The sequence below is a fragment of the Eubalaena glacialis genome, chromosome 19, assembly GCF_028564815.1.
Source record: "Eubalaena glacialis isolate mEubGla1 chromosome 19, mEubGla1.1.hap2.+ XY, whole genome shotgun sequence".
Classification (NCBI taxonomy): Eukaryota; Metazoa; Chordata; class Mammalia; order Artiodactyla; family Balaenidae; genus Eubalaena; species Eubalaena glacialis.
In genome coordinates, this window is record NC_083734.1 from 51,178,603 (window position 1) to 51,197,199 (window position 18,597).

An 18,597-nucleotide genomic window follows, 5' to 3' on the forward strand; every position below is an offset into this window, starting at 1 on the left:
TGGGTAAGACTCTGAGCTCCCAATGCAGGGGGCCCGGGCTCAATCCCCGGTCGGAGAACTAGATCCCGCATGCATGCCGCAACTAAGAGTCCGCGTGCCGCAATAAGTGTCCGCATGCCACTACTAAGACCCAGCGCGGCCAAAATAAATAAATATTTTTTTTAAAAAGTGAAAGATCTCGGTTTGAAAGGGGCCACAGGCACCAGGGAGAGGAGTAAGAAAAATACTCCCCTCCCCTAACCAAACACAAGAGGGAAAGTTTACCTCCCCAAAAGGATGATGCATAAAGAAACGAGAACCATTCGATTCTTCCTCAGCTGCTCTGGAAATAAGATGATACTGGACCAGGGCTTTCAAAGTATCGAGGAAACGAGAAGCCAGGATTCTGGGACTGTGCACCCAGCCCCAAGGCATCCAAACACAAAGGTGTGTTTAAACACACTCGCAGGCCCATGAGCCCGCAGAGGGTCTGCACTCAGACACCTGCCCTGACACAGGAGAGCCGACCGTCCGAGACACCAGCAGACAGGTGTGGCATGAAGGTGGCCACATGCCTCGGGGAAGCTGCTCATCCAGAACGAGAGAATTGAAATGAACACGTGTCAGCGTAGGATGGGTGTTGGCTGGTCCACAATGATCCTGATGCATGGAAAGTGGACTCAACTACCAGAGATTGTCAGGTTGGATAAAAGTCTAGATAGTTTCTGCTTACAAGAGACGCACCTAGCATGTGGACACACAATAGCTGAAAGTAAAATCTGGAAAATGATCTATCAGGAATATTTTAACCAAAGACAGTTGGTGTTGCTGTACTGATATCAAACAAAAGAGACTAAAATAAATTGGATGATTAGGGTGAAAAGGGTCACTATCTGATGACAAAGGCTCAACTTACCAAGAAGATACAGCAATTTAAATATTTTTACATCTAATAAAATAGCTTTCAAATATATGATAAAAGATTGCTAGAACTACAGGGAGAAATGGATGATTCCCCATCATCTGAGCAATTCCAACCCACCTCTCCCAATCATTGACAAATCAGCTCAAGCTAATAAAATTCGGCAAGTATATAAAAGATCTGTACTACCCCACCGATCACCTTGACGGGAGGGACCACAGAGGATACAAGGATGTCTCAAGGACCCCAAGGCATTTACAACAATTGACGTGCGTGTGTGTGTGTGCGTGTGTGTGCGTGTGTCTCAACTGAGGCACAAAATGGCAAGGTGTCAAAGTGAGGGAGCCCAGAGAATGAGGACAGAAGTTAGAACGAAGTTACAAATTGGCAACAGAAAGATAAACATCACAGCACTTCTGGAATATGAAGAACATGCTGCTGAATGCTTTTTTTTTAGTTAGATAGGAAATCAGAACTGAAATCTACAAATTCCTAGAACCGAGGGAAAATGAAACTCCACCTCTCAGCAGAGGCTGAGATTCTAGTGTGAAACTTCTGAGAGAAGAGAAGGGAAGACAATGAGGGAGCCCAGTGCCCTCCAAAGACGGGGTCCCAGGATTGTCTAAAAACGTGAAAGATGCACACCTTGGACAAGCATTCTGTGTTTGTACAGACACAGAAAACTTCTAGAAAGTTATATGAGGAAGTGTCCACAAGCGTTACCTCTGGGAAGTAAACAGGAGTCCCAGCGAGATACAGCACAGTTTGTTTTAGCTTATCTTCTTATGACATATGACTGGTTTACTTTCAATACAAACAAACTAGTTTCATTTCAAAAGTGTAAATGCTTTATCAGGACACCCATGCTTTATCAGGACACCCATGTTCATCAAAGTCCCAGTGGGTCTCATTTCGTAGGGACGAGACTCTAAACCCTCAGCTGATGCTCAAGGCCCCTCAGTGTGTAGGACCCTTCTCCTCTCCTGCTCGAACAGCCCCTGCCCAGGACCCCCCGTTGAGCTGAGAGACCCTAGGCAGGGCTGGATGGGCGGGGAAGGAAGGACTGATTTGGGAGGTGGCTTTAGGGATCAGACGCTCCTTCCAGCCCAGGTGGGCATGATGGGCAAGGGGATGGCATGTGGCACTTTGGTCCCCAGGCCAGGTTATTTGTGAGACCTTTCTCTAGTGCCTCGTTGGCCCTCGGGATGGGGCTGGGGACCCCAATCTCGGCGCCCCTCTGTGGGGGGCTGAATTTCACACTGACCTTGGTGCCACCTTCCCATGAGGATGACTGGCTTTGAGGTTTATCTGCCCACTAGACAATGGTTACTCCTTTGGCACGTCCAGCCAGGACTTTGTCCTGTTCTGCCTAGCTCAGATGCCAGGTTGTTGGTCAACCTTCAGGCCCAAGTCCAACTGAAGAGGTGGCCCTTTTGCCCTCTGACCTCCTTGAAGGCTGAGATGCTCCACCTGTGGGACAGATGGAATGTTCTGTCCTGTCCAGTCTGGGCCCCTCCTCTGCCATCCACAAAATTCAAGGGTCCCCCAGAACTCAGTTCTGCATCCTCCTCTCTTTTCATGAATTGGGGCATCACCTACCCCGGCACCTCTCACTGCCTGCCTGACAAGGACTTTCCCAACCATGGGTCCACAGCCTGTGGGACCTCTCCCCTGGTGGCCTAGAAACACGTCTTTGTCCCTTACTCCACCCTGCCAGCAGGTCACCTTGGGTTCTAGTGGAAGGGGACAGTCCACGTGCCACCCAGCTGGCACTGGGGACTTCCAGGCTTCCTCACCCCACCTCCAAACCACCAATATCTGTGGGCTCTCCCTTCTCCATACACCTCCGAGCCTTCCCCACCCCCATGGAACCACTGCAAGCACCTCCAGACTCACTGCCTCCACCCCACTCCTGCCTTCCGGGGGGCTTTTGGAAGCTCAGGTCTGATGAGGGACGTCCCACTCTGGATGGAGACAAACCCCTTCTCCTGCCCCCCATCCCCTGACACAGCCCTGCACACGCCCCCTTATTTCTCATAGCCATTGACTCACGACTCCACTGCCCCAGGTGTAAGTTCACAGGACACAGACTGCCTGCAGCTGCATCTGTACACCTGCCCCTCTGTCACAAGGAAGATGAAGCTTGGCGAGTTTAAGCAGGTTGGTCAGTGGGGAGTGACAACGAGTGGATGAAGTGTCAGCAGCTGCCTCCTGGTCTGCAGTAAAGCTGGGCCTTGCTGACGAGCCCCCGAAAGCTGGCGAAGCTGGACATGGACCAAGGACTCTGGATTCAAGTCCACAACACCTGCTTCCCTCCAGCAATTTGAAAAACGGAGCCTAGAGTGAACAAAGAATGACTCAAACACCTCCGCCCTTCCCCACCCATGTAACGCTCACATATTCCCCTTATTCCCCACTTTCAGAGTCTCAAAGAGAAACTTTTATCTTAGTGATTTTTATAATAAGCACCAAAACCATCTGTACATGAGAAACATACAAACCCCTGTAATGAACCCCTAGCTTCCAATGTTTCTCCAAGGTCAGCACCTATCGGCCTCCACCCTCTGGGAACGATCTCACACAGGTATGCCCCTAGGTCACCTTCGTCTGCCCAAGATGTGTCTCCATGCCCACCCTGGGTCTGACCCTCAGTGGGGAGGGAGCTGGGAGGAGGAGCTCCTTCTGCGCAAGGGCTAATAAAGGGCAGTTTAACCTTTTAACTCTGTACCCCTGCTCCTATTTATTATGGCTCCTTATCCCTGTCTGCACCCCCAGTTCTACTTCCAAGTGGACCCAACTTGCATTTCTGACAAGTTGGAATCAGGCTCTGAGGAGTCTCAATAGGCAGTGCTCTGCCCCTTGGGTGTGAGCCTGTGTGTGTGGGTGGTGCACACAGGAGGGGACTGGCAGGTCCCCTGATCCACGAAGGGCAGTGAACCCACCCAGCTCCCCAAAGAAGCATCTGTTCTGAGGAAGCTTGAGGATGGAGAACTCCAGGGATTGGCTCTCCAGGAAAACAACCACCTGCTGTTTTCTTTAGAATGATCATCTAATGCAGTGTAGGAAATCACTACCAAGAAAATCATCAACTTTTCCCGTGAACTCAGGGCAGTTCCTGAAACTCGAGTGACTTCCCGTTACTTGGGTTTCCTTCCTGAATATAGGACCTGGGTGCTCAACCTCAAGCGGATCCTGGATCCTCCTTCCCGCCTCCTCCTCGCCTGGCTCCGCCCCGGGATCGCTCAGTTTTAACCGGCCCACAGCGCACAGACGAGCTGCAGCTGCGGGCGTGGATGAGCCGGGCGCATCGGGACCCTGGACTCAGGTGAGGGGCTCGCGGGCCGGGAGGGGAGGCCCAGAGGGGCGGGGGCGGGGCTCCGGGTGTCGGACAGCTTGGTGCACTCAGGTACGCGCTGGGATGGAGACGGCGGGGCGCGGAGCTCCCTACCCTCACTCAACGCTGGCCGCCTCGTGCCACAGAGATGCGCCCAGAGCGCCGGGCCGGGGTCCGCGAGCCAGCGACCGGGGGCGCAGGTTGCACGCCGAGGAAGGGGACAGGGACTTCGCGTCGAGGTGGGAAACTGCGTCTCTGCAGGGCATCCCCAGGCTCGGCTCTTGGAGGGGCAGAGAGGTGGCATCTCGGGCTCCCAGGCATCCACCCATCCGGACAGAGCCCCTCCTGCCCCCGACCACGTCTGTGGCGAAACGCGTTCACGTCCAGGGCCAGCACGGCGGCTCTCCCACTCGCGCACACACGCTCAGTTTCGTGCACACATTCACACTTGTGTGTACTCCCAGGGGTGCACACGCACACTCGTGGACTCTCACACTCACAGGCACTCAGCTCATTCACTCACAAACACTCATAAAACAGAATGAAACCCCCCAGAGACTTCCTCTAAGGTGGTGTGGGTGCTCAACTGCCCCTTTCCACGCTGCCCTTTCATTTTTGGTTTAACTGCAGCAGCAATCACTAAATTCAATTCACCACCCACTACTGGTTAATGATCTGCAGTTGGAAAACCGCTTTCCATGCCTGTGGAGCCAGAGCCCCTGGGAGGCCTTCATCCCCAGGGACATAGTGATAGTGATAGTGAAGGTGGTGGGGAGGTGCCGAGGTCCCAAGAGGGTACGACCAGCAGGTGCAGGGAGAGGAGGGTTCTCAGAGGAAGTGCCTTGTGGGTTTTTTTTGTTATTATTTTATAAAGTCTTATGGGATATCCAAATGTATTTATTTGTTTATTTAAAATATTTATTTGTTTATTATTTATTTTTGGCTCACACTGTGTCTTTAGTTGCGGCATGCGGGATCCTTAGTTGCGGCATGCATGTGGGATCTAGTTCCCCAACCAGAGATAGAACCCGGGCCCCCTGCAGTGGGAGCGCAGAGTCTTACCCACTGGACCACCAGGGAAGTCCCCAGGAAGTACCTTGTGAACGAGAGTGAGAAGCAGCCAGGCAGAAAGGCAGAAGGGAAGACATGTGCTGAGGCTGAGGCGGGAAGGGTTTTCAGGCTCGGCCCCTAGGTCTGGAGGACTTTCATGCCCAGTGGGGATTCCCTCCAGGCCACAGCAGCAGGGACAGGACATAGGCAGTGGCACCCTGGACTGGGGCATTTCCTCCCTCTGAGCCAGGATTGGGGCTCTGCGCCTTTTCAGCTATCTTCTGGAGGTGGTTGGTCACCTCCCTCCACAGTGTTGGTGAAAAGCCGGCCGGGGCAGCGTTGCGCTCACCTTCCCATGTAAACATCCAAGTACATACAAGTGGGTGTTACCGGAGCCTCTGCGGCAGGCGGGAAAGCTGTTCCAGCCGCTCTCAGGTGCTGTGGGAATGGAGATCCCCACTGACCGAGGACCCCTGTGCACCTGGCCAGCCGACACCCTTAATTCCACAAACCTGCTGCCTCAGTTTCCCCAAGATCCTGTGGCAGGACAAGGTGCTGGCAGTGGCATGCACTTCCCAAGGTGTTTCACTGACTCCCAAATGTGAACAGCTCCCAAGTGACTGCACAAATCCCAGCTGTGTTGCCCCATCTTGATATGTGCAGATGCCAGCACCTGTGTCCATGATTTGAGAGAAATCTGAATTGTTGCCTCGCTTTTCCCAATCCCAGACATCTTGGGGCCCCTCCAGTCCTTGCCCCATGCATGCAATCTTCCTGTACCACACCTGAGCCTCTGCCTTCTCACCCCTCACTTTCCCTGTTGTGCCCTGGCCTCCCTCTCTCCCATTTTTCTGTCCTTTGCAGCATTGGAGAAAAGAGGGGAGACTCAAGCAGAGGAGTGGAGCTGCCAAACTTAAAAACCCATCTGAATTTCAGATAATGAATCACTTTGAAATACAAGTATGTCGCAAATGTTGCATAGAATATACCTAGGTTTAAAAATAAGACAGCAGTGGAGCCCCAGACAGATCAGGGCAGCAGAATGTTCCTGAGGACGTGGGGATCTCCCTCCATCCCCAGTCCAGCTCCTCCATCTCCAGGATAGCTCTTTGCAGACAGCCCTTCTGTGCTCTATAAGGTGAAAGTTTGTGTCTCCATTTTATAGATTTTGTTCCGTTGAGTTAAGACTTGTCCACAGTTTTGGGGATCTGCCCCGAGCTGGAGGTCTTCCCAGCTCTTAGGCTATATCCTCTGATGGTGAGGAGCCAGGCCCAAGGTGGCTGTGGTTTGGGGGCAGAGATGGGTGCGACCCAGGTGTTCTCTTATCTGGATTCTGGAACCATGCAGGGGCTTTCCTGGTGAGGAGAACCTCAGGGAGCACATGAAGTTTGACTGAGAGGTTCCTGTGTGTGAGGGCAGAGCCCCCCCCCACCATGGCCTGAGGAAGGCTCAGAGGAGACTGGAGGCTTTGGGCAGTGGGAAAAGGAGCCTGGAGTCCCACCCAGGGCCTGTCTGGGAGCCCACACCTTCAGCAGCCTCTGGCTTCCCTCTGACAACATGACAGAGGATGGCCAGGGGTCACCTTTACACAGGTCATACCCCCTCGGGAGGACACCAGGTGGTGGTAGGAGGTCTGTGACACTTCCTGGTTTAATAGTCTTCTGGTCATTTCATTTTGTGTGACAACATACCTATAAATAGCACATCTAATGACTACAGATGGGTGTTTCTTAAGGTGAGGCTACAATAAATACTAATGTTTAAAAAAATGAGTCAGTGTAAAAAAAATGGTACTGATGAACCTAGTGGCAGGGCAGGAACAAAGACACAGACATAGAGAATGGACTTGAGGACACGGGGGGTGGGGAAAGGGGAAGCTGGGGTGAAGAGAGAGTGGCATCGACATATATACACTACCAAATATAAAATAGTTAGCTAGTGGGAAGTAGCAGCATAGCACAGGGATATCAGCTCGGTGCTTTGCGATGACCTAGAGGGGTGGGATACGGAGGGTGGGAGGGAGGCTCAAGGGGGAGGGGATATGGGGATATATGTATGCTTATGGCTGATTCACTTTGTTGTACAACAGAAACTAGCACAGCATTGTGAAGCAATTATACACCAATGAAGACGTATAAAAAAATAAATTAAATAATTGTTAGGATACTGGGGTATATAGTGTGGTGAAAACCACAGAGGTTGGGGCGGGAGGCTGGCGGGATCGGGAGACTGGTGGGCTGGCCTCACTAGGGTGTTTCCCTGGCAGGCAGGTGAAATAGGACATACCAATACTGAGGGCAAAGGGTGGCCTGGCGGACCTGACTCAGGCTCGGGGAACCCCCGCACACCTCTCTCAGAGGGCCCCGTCCTCATCGCTGGAGGTCCCCGGCTGTCCTCCCAGCCAACCTCTGGACCTCAGCCTGCTGCTTCCTTTTACTTGTCAACATACATGCTCCCTCCCAAAGTCCAGCCAGGCAGGTCAGCCTCTGTTACGTAAACACACTTTTGCTGAGGTCACCCCCTCTCCATGTCACCTGATCCGGGTGCGAACCAAAGCTGACCTTTACCCTCCCAGCTCAGCTGAGGCCCCTGCCCAGGGCCCACCATGGGGGACTGACTGCACCCTTCATGGGAATGGCCCTGCAGGGGAGGCTGAGCAGGTCTGCAGGGATTGAGCACCTACTGTATGCAGAGCAAGTGGGAGGCCCTGAGGGGCCCTCCCCCCAGTACTGCGTGCGTGTGTGTGTGTGTGTGTGTGTGCCCTGTGTGCTTGCTTGCATGTGGAGGGCTGGGCCTCGCAGGGAGTGGGAGTAGGATCAAGGAAGCCTCTGAAGAGGAGGTGGTTTCTCCAGGCTGGTGAGGCCCTGCACGGTCCAGGATTGTGAACTAACCCACCCATTCATTTATTCTCAATCAACATCCCAGAAAGTGTACTTGGAACTTGAAACACGACTCTTAAATTTATAGGAAGGATAAACGCCGGACAACAGTCAGGAAAACATGTGATGAGGAAAGGTTTTGAGGGGGAGGGTTTCCTTCTGGATACTACAGACCCCTGGGTATCTCCCTCCCAGAAAGAACACGCCTGCTCGAGGTTGCACAGAAGGAACGTGGTAGAAATAAATTCGCGTTCAGAGGACTCCGGGTGTCAAGTCTGTGCACTGGGCATTCGGTGGATACACCAGGCCACCAGCAGGGGGATCCACCACTCATGCCGCTGAAGGGCCAGGCTCCCAGAGCATGGGCTTAGGTGGCGTTCATGTTTTGGTCCCCTGGGGGTGAATCCTTCACGTGGCCCTGAGGACACCTGCCCGCTCCAGCCTTGGGGGTCAGCGGGCAGGCCTCCCTGGGAGCGTGTCCTCCCGCATCTCCAGCCTGGGGAGACTTGGCCTGCCTCCCCGTCGATGGGGCACCCAGACCCACGTTGGATGGCCGGGGAAGTGTGGGGACCAAAGGCTGTTCTGAGGTCGGTGGAGGCAGCAGAGTGGCAGGGGTGGGGGGGAGACCTTGAGGAGACTGGAAATGCTGGGGGTCCTGCCCAAGGCTTCCTCTAGGGAGGGCCAGTGGCCAGAGATGACCACACAAGATGAGTTTCCTGTCTGCCCAGCCAGGCTCGGGGTAGGACACACCTGTGCAGGGGTCTCCCTCCAGGTAGCCCTGAGGGCTCTGGCCAGGGGGCCAGGAGTCACTGTGTACCACCAGCAAGGATGCCTTTGGGCCCCATGTGTTGCTCGGCACCGTTCTGTGTATTCCAATTTAAGAAAACTTGTTTTGCAAAAATACTCAGGAAAAGGACTGAGCAGATCTTATCTGAGGTGCCAGGAAGAGCCCCAGCACAGAAAGTTGCAAAACCTCTTTCTAGAACCTTCTATCACATAAGGCTCTCAGCAACATGTAATGGTGATGAGCTATTTATACCCATCCTGGCAATTGCTGACTGGCAGTGAAATCAGAAAGGTAGTCACTGGATTGTGTCCAACTGTGAAATCTCAGCGTCTTTTGTGTTATGCTGAGCAGGTTCGGGCAGGATCGGGACAACGGCCCCTCTCCACTCAATCATCAAAAACTTGGTTCTAAAAAAAAAAAAAATTGATTAAAATTATGTTAATGTTCTCATGGAAGACAAACGTCCAAGGAAAGATAAACAGAGCGGTAGAGAGAGCCTGCCATCCCAGGGGTGAAAACACACGATGGACAACAGCGGCTTGGACCGCATGGCTTGGCAGGCTCTGAGTGGCCCCGCTTGGTGGGGGTCCCTCGGCCAGAGGGGACAGGGTGCTTCACTCTTCAGTGCCTCGGGCACCACTTGCCCTCCTGGAAGGAAGCAAAATTAGACCCTGTCACGTGCCACTTGCAAAAAGACCTTGAGGTGGATTTAAGATTTGAACATAAAAATAGACAAAATTTGGCCATGATGGATTCTCAACGGTCTGGGAGGCCTTTTTATTTTATTTTCTTTTAAATTTATTTATTTTATTTTTGGCTGCGTTGGGTCTTCATTGCTGCACACGCGGGCTTTCACTAGTTGCGGCGAGCGGGGGCTACTCTTCGTTGCGGTGCGGGGGCTACTCTTCGTTGCGGTGCGCGGGCTTCTCATCGTGGTGGCTTCTCTTGTTGCGGAGCACAGGCTCTAGAGCGCGGGCTCAAGTACTTGTGGCGCACGGGCTTAGTTGCTCCGCAGCATATGGGGTCTTCCCAGACCAGGGCTCAAACCTGTGTCCCCTGCATTGGCAGGTGGATTCTTAACCACTGTGCCACCAGGGAAGTCCTGGGAGGCCTTTTTAAAAGGATACTTTAGGCGACAAGATGGCGGTGCCCGCGCCGTGCCACGCAGACTTCCGCCCGGCGCCGAGGTCCGGGGTCGACCGTGGGTCGCCTCGGAGGTGAAGTCGGGACGTGCGTGGTGCGGAGCTGCAGCCTGGGCACCATGTCAGAAGGAAACGCTGCGGGCGAGCCCAGTGCTCCAGGAGGGCTCCGACCCCTCCTTCCTGGGGCGCGGGGGCTTATCGGGCGGAGGCCGGCACCTTCCCTCACCCCGGGCCGCCTTCCCTCCATCTGCTCCAGGGATCTCACCCTCGGGGGAGTCAAGAAGAAAACCTTCACCCCAAATATCATCAGTCGGAAGGTCAAGGAAGAGCCCAAGGAAGAAGTAACTGTCAAGAAGGAGAAGCGTGATAGGGATAGAGACCGACAGCGAGAGGGCCATGGACGGGGCCGGGGGCGCCCAGAAGTGATCCAGTCCCACTCTATCTTTGAGCAGGGCCCAGCTGAAATGATGAAGAAAAAGGGGAACTGGGATAAGACGGTGGATGTGTCGGACATGGGGCCTTCTCACATCATCAACATCAAAAAGGAGAAGAGGGAGACAGATGAAGAAACAAAACAGATTCTGCGTATGCTGGAGAAGGATGATTTCATCGATGACCCTGGGCTGAGGAATGACACTCGAAATATGCCTGTGCAGCTGCCGCTGGCTCACTTGGGCTGGCTTTTTAAGGAAGAGAATGAAGAACCAGATGTTAAACCTTGGCTGGCTGGCCCCAAGGAAGAGGACATGGAGGTGGATGTGCCTGCTGTGAAAGTGAAAGAGGAGCCGCGAGATGAGGAAGAGGAGGCGAAGATGAAGGCTTCTTCCAGAGCATCCAGGAAGACCCCGGGCCTCCCGAAGGACGTATCTGTGGCAGAGCTGCTCAGGGAGCTGAGCCTCACGCAGGAGGAAGAGCTGCTGTTCCTGCAGCTGCCAGACTCACTCCCTGGCCAGCCGCCCACTCAGGACGTCAAGCCTATCAAGACAGAGGTGCAGAGCGAGGACGGACAGATGGTGGTTATAAAGCAGGAGAAAGACCGGGAAGCCAGGCTCGCAGAGAATGCTTGTACCCTGGGTGACCTGACAGAGGGTCAGGTCGGCAAGCTGCTCATCCGCAAGTCGGGGAAGGTGCAGCTCCTCCTGGGCAAGGTGACTCTGGACGTGACCATGGGGACCACCTGCTCTTTCCTGCAGGAGCTGGTGTCCGTGGGCCTTGGAGACAGTAGGACGGGTGACATGACAGTCCTGGGACACGTAAAGCACACACTTGTATGTTCTCCCAATTTTGAATCCCTGCTGGATCACAAACACCGGTAAAATGAGCAGGTGGAGGACGGTGGGGATTGTGTCCACGGCTGCTGCCTGCTCCAGACGTCGCCTGTTTAGCCCACCCACTCCAGCCATTGTCCCAGTTTTCCCCACATGGCTCCTTCCCGCAGCAGCTGTGAACGGCGCAATGACCCTCCCACAGCACGGAGACTGCACACCCTCGCTGCTGGGGGGCTTGTCCCTGCTGTTTATTTTTATATTTATGGCTTAGCTCTTCAACTGACTGCATCCTCCCCAGGTGGAGCGGGGGCACGGTCTGGGAAAGGACAGGCTCCTTCTCTGGTGACGTCTTTGTTCTCAGGGTAGGAAGTGTACGGACAGCTGCTGCTCCCTCCTTCCCCCCAAGAGGCGGTGCCAGAGAGAGAGCAGGGACTTCTGAATCTGAGACTCAGCCCCAGCTCTGTCCATTACTAGTTGTGTGACTGGACAAACTACCTAACGTTTCTGAGCCTCGTATTCCTCATCTGACAAAAATGAGGACCATACCTACCTCACAGGGTTGGCATGAGGATGCAGTGGAATATTGTCGATGAAAACTTGCACAAGGCCAGACATACACAGTAGGCGCTCAATAAATGTTAGTTTAGTTTCAAAAAAAAAAAAAAAGGATACTTTAAACAAACAAAAACCACTTTAAAACAAAATCTTGAAACTTTCAAGGAAAAGACAGACAGGATGACATAAACATGTGGAGTCTTTATTCCAGAAACAATCAGGGGAGAAATGATGATGGGGAGGCACTTGCCGTGGATGGTGGTTTGTTTCTGTAAGGCGTGAAAGTCTTATAAACCTGTAAGGAGAAGACAGACAATCCCAGGAAAATGGGCAAAGGGTTTGCAAAGGCAGTGGCAATGCAGAAACCCAAAGGGCCAAAAGCAGGATGAACCAGTCTGCCCCCTGTAGTCCCCGACCTCATCTTTAACTATAGCTGCAAAGACCCTATTTCCAAGTAAGGCCACCTTCACAGGTTCTGGATGGACATGTGTTTTGGGGGTCACCATTCACCCCACTACATACAGTATGAAGGGAGAAAGGAGAGAGGACGGGCAGTGGGCATCTCTGATGAAGCTCGTCTCATATGATTCCACATATGTAAAATTACTCACGTGTGTGTGCACACGTGTGCACAAGAATACGTGTCTCTCAGTTGACATCTTTCAGTGCTTCTTTCTTTCTCAGCTACAGATATGGTACATATATGAGAAAAGAAGGCTGTCCTTCCGACGGTGAATTAGGAATAGAAACAAGTTTAGAAAATCAAACAAAGGAAGCTGGGAAACAGCAGCACCGGTCACACGAGTTTAGACTCTGGCCCACTGACCACTCTGGAACCCGACCCCGGCCCCACGCAGCTCAGAGCCGCTGGAAGGGACCACACCTGGTGGGGCCTGGCAACTCAGCTTCCAGGGTGGCCTACACCTCCGCTGCCTCAGGACCTGTCACTGCCTCCTGGCAGCCGGGTCCGCTGGCTAAGCCTGGAAGGATGGCAAAAGGAGGCTCCCCAGCGGAAACTGGCCAGTAGCCTATCATACTATTAAAAACAGCTAAAATAAAGCTTCTCTATTTTTTAGGAATGCAGAGGCGCAAAACAATGCATAAAAAAGCAAGGGAGGGTTGGTGGGGGAGGCAGCGGGGGGGCCGGCGGGGCCGCCTGGTGGGTGCAGGTTAGGGGCAAGGTCAGCCAGAGCCTGATGTGGGAGGTGGGCTCATGGGTGCTGATTATTGTGAGTGAATGAATGAATGAACTGGACCAGTGGTGGGAAGACACACACCAGGAATCATAGTAACGCAGCTCTGGGCCATGTGTGCTCTTAGATTAAACAGGTATCCATGCATAGATGGAAAACTGGCATCCAGGGTATAGCAATTGCCTCTGATTTATGAAGTTTAGGAACACTGCTGCTAGCACTGTCGTAAGATGCCTGGGCACATGCAGCACAGCGATTAATCAAACCTCAGGGAGATTCAGGGTCCCTGTTCTTAAGAGAATAGGCACATACCACATAGAGTCCATTCTGGGTTTGCCATGGGGTCTCATCCAGGATGCACCCAGGGTCAGCACTGTCTACTAGAGAACAGAGCACCAAGACACCTAAGGGCAGGGGGATGCGTTGTCACCGGTACACCATACCCTGTACACACCCCACCCCGGGACTCCAGAATCCCATGTGGATTGAGTGAGAAAGAAAGCACCACCCATCCATCAGCCTGGCCATCTGTCTGTCTGCTCTGCCTGGTCCATCCCCCTGGAGGGTGAGCCGGCTGGGACCAGCCCTGGGCCCATGGGCACACCCATGCTAGGGTCCACCCCTGCCCTCCCCAGGAGTGTGGCCGCCAACCCAGAGCCCCTGCAGACCCAGCCATTCAGGAGGAGGACAGGAGAGCATGGGTTGGTTTGCATTTTACGTTCTCGAAACCCTTCCTGACTCAAATTAGATGTTTCTTTCAAAAGCTGGATATAGCCATTTTCCTTCCAGGGTAGAGTGGGCCTCTCTCCTGCTGCTCCGAGGCCCCCAGATCAGCAGGGCTGTGCACCCTGTTCCACTCCCACCAGGAACTCCCAGGGCCACCAGTACACTGGCCAGGACCTGCTGGTCCAAAGACCACTAGCCCAACAGGAGTCCCAGGGGCGAGGCAGGTAGAGGGGGCAAGACTACAGGCAGTCAGCTGTCAGCTCGGCTCTGAGGCAGGAACCCAGAGGGGGTTGGGGCAGAATGGGGAGATGGGACAACAGGGAGGACCACAGGCCCCACCTGGTCAAAGTCCCATGGATTTGACGAGTTTCCACACATGCAGTGCTTGGAATGAGGGTGCGATGTGGCCACAGTGGGGGGGGGGGGACGACTGAGATTGTCCCTCCCAATGTCATTCTCCTTGCTCGGCCCAGAGCCTCCTGAGGTCAGGACCGAGCCTGTTCACCGACGGCCCCAAGCTCCTGGAAGCGATTGCGTTCACGGTTCCCTTTGATCCTGGCCCTTCTGCCCAATTCCCCCCAAAGTGGAAAAAACTCAGAAAGGCTGAATTCAAAACGGAAGGGTCCCAACTCTATGACGTTCTGGGAAAGGCAGAAGTATGGACATAGTAAAAAGATCAGTGGTTGCCAAGAGTTGGGGGGAAGGAGGGATGAATAGATGGAGCACAGAGGATGTTTAGGGCAGTGAAACTACTCTGTATGTTACCTAGTGGTGGATGCATGTGATTATACATTTGTCCAAACCCATTAAATGTCCAACACCGAGAGTGAACCCTGATGTAAAGCGTAGACTTCAGTCAGTGAGAACAAAGCACTATAGGCTCATCAGATGTAATGAATGCCCCACTGACTGGAGATGCCAGTAATGGAGGGTGTGGGAATTGTCTACACTTCCTGCCCAATTTTTGTGTAAGCCTAAAACTGCTCAAAGACAAAACCAAAAAGTCTATTATTATTATTATTATTATTATTATTTTAATCAAAGGGTCAATAGTTTAAATAGCTTAAACTAATCAGGATAAATGTCACTTTTACTGGAGGCTGAAGCCTGAGATGGGCACTTGTTTCAGAGGAAGTGAAAGTTCAGTTTTCCTGATCAGAACTCACGAGTTCCACAGGAAGACTCTTTCTGTTAATAAATCTGGCAAGTGGGCCAAATGTCCCCAAATGCCCAGCTGTGGAATGCAAGAGCGGGAGAGGGGCTGGGGGCTTCCAAGGTGGTCTTAGGTTGGTGTCAGGTTCAAGCGGCTACGCGAGATTCTGTGTGTCACGACCCGTCTCTACAGGACACACGGCTCAGGCAGTTTTGTATGTTTTATATAAAATTGAAGGATAACCCCTGCGATGTAAATGGGGTTGTCTCCCAGGGACTTGTTTCCTGTCTCGTCCATGTTTCTCATCTGTCTGACACTGGCCCCACTGCACACATCATAAAGGTACAGAGAAGGGTCGAGGCACAGCGGTCAGGGAGGAGCTTGGGGACCCCCACCCGCCCTGGCCAGGCTGTGGCCGCTCCCACCGGCTTCTGAAGGAGGCCAGGGGGCCTCTGACTCATCGGCTTTCCTTCCTCCAGGGAGTGTCCCAAAAACCACTAAGGAAGACGAGGGACCCCTGAGGCCTGCTCCCCGTCCTGCCGGCCATGTCGACCTCGGCATCTCCCCTACCCGCTCCCAGCATACGCTGGGCCCTCCTGCTCTTGGCCATCTCTGGGAGTGCTCAGAGTGGAGGTAAACTTCGTGGTCCCACTCTGCTGGGCTGCTGGGGCCCCCCCCGGGGGTGAGACAGGGGTGGAAGGAGAGACCTAGGTCAGGCCAGGAGGGCCCAGGCCCCAGGTAGTGTCAGTGACCCCAGGGAGGGCAATCAGTGGATGTCCTGAGGCCCAGCCATGACCCACATGTTGGACTGTATCCCCACACAGACTGGGACAGCCCCAGCTGCACCGAGGACGCTGTTTCTGTGTTCAGGGGCAAGCCAGCCATGATGGCCTGCAACATCTCCAACCTCTTCTCCCACATCAACATCTCCCTGCGAACCTACCACGGGGAGAGCTGGCAGCTCGTCTTCAGTGTAAAGGCCCCAGGAAACTTCTGCCAGGGTGGATGGCAGCTCTGGGTTCAAGGGGGCGAGGCGCACCTGACGATTGAAAAAGCCCAGGACACCCAGGCAGGGCAGTACAGGTGGAGTCTTGTGGGGCTCCAGAGAAACTTCAAAATCACCACCCTGAACGTCTCAGGTGAGGGCAGGAGCGCCTTGACCCCCAGGTGCTTTCCTGTTTGGGAGGGGCAGCAACCAGGGAGGAGCAATTCCTGCCCACCTGAGGTGCCCAGAGCTACAGGGATGGGGTCTAAAGAGGGCTTCCATCGGCTCCATCCACCCCACATCTGTGCCCCCTCCGAGCTTCTCCCCAGGGCAGCCCGTGCACGCATGCCCTGGGCACCATCCCCTGTCTGCCTGCACAGGGAGCTGGTCCCTTCCCTCCCTAAAAACCTCCTACTCCCCCCCTTCCTTTGCTGCAAAACTCCCCAAGTCACCACCCCTCACTCTCACCTCCCCACACCTGGTTGTAATGCAGTCGTGGTCACCCCGAGCTCTGGGGACAGGGAGCAGGGGTTCAGCTTTGCCCCCGACCAGGTACAGTGGGAGGGGCTGAGAACGGCACCCCCAGCCTAGCCGGGCCCTGGGAGGGGAAGCCAGTGAGGCCCTCATGGACTCCTGTATCCAGAGCTCATCTGATACCCGGGGTGGAGGGGCTGCATAAGGGCTGGCCCTGGGCAGGTCCCCACCAACCTATCTGGAATCTCTCTTTGGCAGAGCCCCAAGACACACTCTTCACACCTTCCCAGGGTAGGTGTTTCTATCTTCATCCTGGGGTACAGGAGGGGAGCCTCAAGGAAGCCCCCTTGGGTCTCCCCCCATCAGACACCCACACCCTCTGTGCCTGGCACCCTGCCCATCCCATGCACCCCATCTCCCTGCCACTCTCCCACCTATGGGTTTCCTGGCTGGAGGTGAAGTCCCCCTCGAGGGTGCCCTCAAGGCAGGCAGTGGCTCCTGCACCAGTGAACAAAGGGTGGAGGTCCCGCCCACTCTCCACAGGCCCGGAGATGCTGCTCCCCAATCTCAAGCCTGACCCCGAAGACAAGAGCCAGGTCCAGGTGGTCCTCCCCATCCTCGCCCTGGTCGCCCTCTCCGTCCTTCTGGTCTGCTTGCTGGCCTGGTGCAGAAGGTCTGGCTCCCCAAAGTTCTCCAAGCTCCAGCAGGTATGGGCCCCTGTGCCTGGTCTGTGGGCCGAGCAGGGGGTCTTGGATGGGGTCTTCTGAGACTCAGCATGGACACTCAGCCCCATGGCCTTGTACCCACCGGGGCTAGTGGGAGAGTGGGGAGCGTGCAAGGTCGCAGAGTGCTGGTGCCCCTCCCCCAGAGGACCCCAGCCCACTATGGCAGTTCCAGGCCCAGAACACAGATGCCCCACTCCCAGCCAGACCACCGGGTCCCCACTGTCCCCAGGACACCCTGGAGGATGGCATGGGGGGAGCTGGACTTCCTGCTCCTTCCAGGAGACCTACGATGTGTGGGCAGTTGGTGTGTCCTCAGGTGTGCCTGTAGGCACAGGTGTCTGCCGATGGCTCTCTTCCCTCCCTCCCTCTCTCCCCAGATAAGGAGGCTCTGAGCCAGAGTGGGGAGTTCTGTGCACCACGCTCTGCACTACACAGAGGGAAAGTGAGGGGAGGACCAGGCCGAGGACTAGGAAGCCTGGCAGCGTCCTGGCCTCTCCCTGACAGGCAAGCCGAGGAGGGCTCTTCAGCAGCTCCTGTGGCCAAAAGTGCAAAAGTTTCAAGTTCCAAAGCACTTGACCCAGCAGGACCCTCCCCCTCCTCTGCTCCATCCAGGCCTCTTGGCCTGGGCTCCTTCCTGGGGCAGGAGGGCCATGCTGCTGTCACCTCGGAGACACCCCAGTCTGGGGTCCTGTGTTGATCGTGGACACCCTCCTGTCTTTGGACTATGAACAAGAACAAGTTTTGGGGACCCTCCTGCCAGCAGTTGTGGTGCCAGGATGCGGGGATCAGGGGCCTGAGATGGCGCGCGGGCCCCTCTTCCACCACCAGGGGGTAGAGCAGCCCCTCTGGAAGGGAAGCAGGACAGGTGGCTGCTGGGGACCTGTGTCCAGCCCCCTGGTCTCCCCTAGCCCTGGGGCTCCCCTCCCCCGCATCTGCCCCACCTGCTGGCTCTTCTAGGTCCCAAACCCATTTATGCCAGATGTCTTCATGATCAAAACTGTGTAACTCCACTGAGTGTGTTCTTTTTTTTGGCAGGGGTTGGTGGGGTAGGTCTTTTTTCTTCCTTTCCTCTTTTGTTCTCTTCTCTTATGATTTGATGACTGTCTTTAGTGTTGTGTTTGAATTCCTTTTTCTTTTTTGTGTGTGTATCTATTATAGATTTTTGGTTTGTGGTTACCATGAGGTTTTGATATAGCAGTCTATACATATGCATGATTGTTTTAAGTTGCTGATCTCTTAATTTCAAATGCATTTCAAATATCCTGCATTTGTACTCTCCTCCTCTCATGATTACTGGTTTTGATATCATATTTGTGTGTGGATGATTTGCTACCTTTACCGTGTGTTTGCCTTCACTGGTGAGCTTTCCCGTTTCATAAATTTCTTGTTTCTAGTTGTGGCTTTTTCTTTTCCGCCTACAGAAGT

At 54.2% G+C, this 18,597-nt stretch overlaps 2 protein-coding genes across 3 annotated transcripts; both read left to right on the plus strand.

The window, feature by feature from the left end:
- The first annotated feature begins 4,161 nt into the window (after nucleotides 1-4,161).
- SECTM1 (secreted and transmembrane 1) lies at nucleotides 4,162-18,372 on the plus strand. 2 transcript variants are annotated; one of them, XM_061175682.1, is made up of 6 exons: nucleotides 4,162-4,226; nucleotides 15,468-15,621; nucleotides 15,813-16,127; nucleotides 16,706-16,738; nucleotides 16,991-17,154; nucleotides 17,550-18,372. In XM_061175682.1, exons 2-6 carry the CDS (start codon nucleotides 15,534-15,536, stop codon nucleotides 17,562-17,564), a joined length of 615 nt encoding a protein of 204 aa, XP_061031665.1. In that variant the 5' UTR covers nucleotides 4,162-4,226; nucleotides 15,468-15,533; the 3' UTR covers nucleotides 17,565-18,372. The 2 variants fall into 2 exon arrangements, with proteins under 2 accessions (XP_061031665.1, XP_061031664.1); XM_061175681.1 differs by having other exon boundaries at nucleotides 16,991-18,372.
- Nucleotides 10,149-11,409, plus strand: LOC133080085 (DNA-directed RNA polymerase III subunit RPC4-like). The gene has a single exon (XM_061175933.1). It carries the CDS (start codon nucleotides 10,213-10,215, stop codon nucleotides 11,407-11,409), a length of 1,197 nt encoding a protein of 398 aa, XP_061031916.1. The 5' UTR covers nucleotides 10,149-10,212.
- Nucleotides 18,373-18,597: the final 225 nt, after the last annotated feature.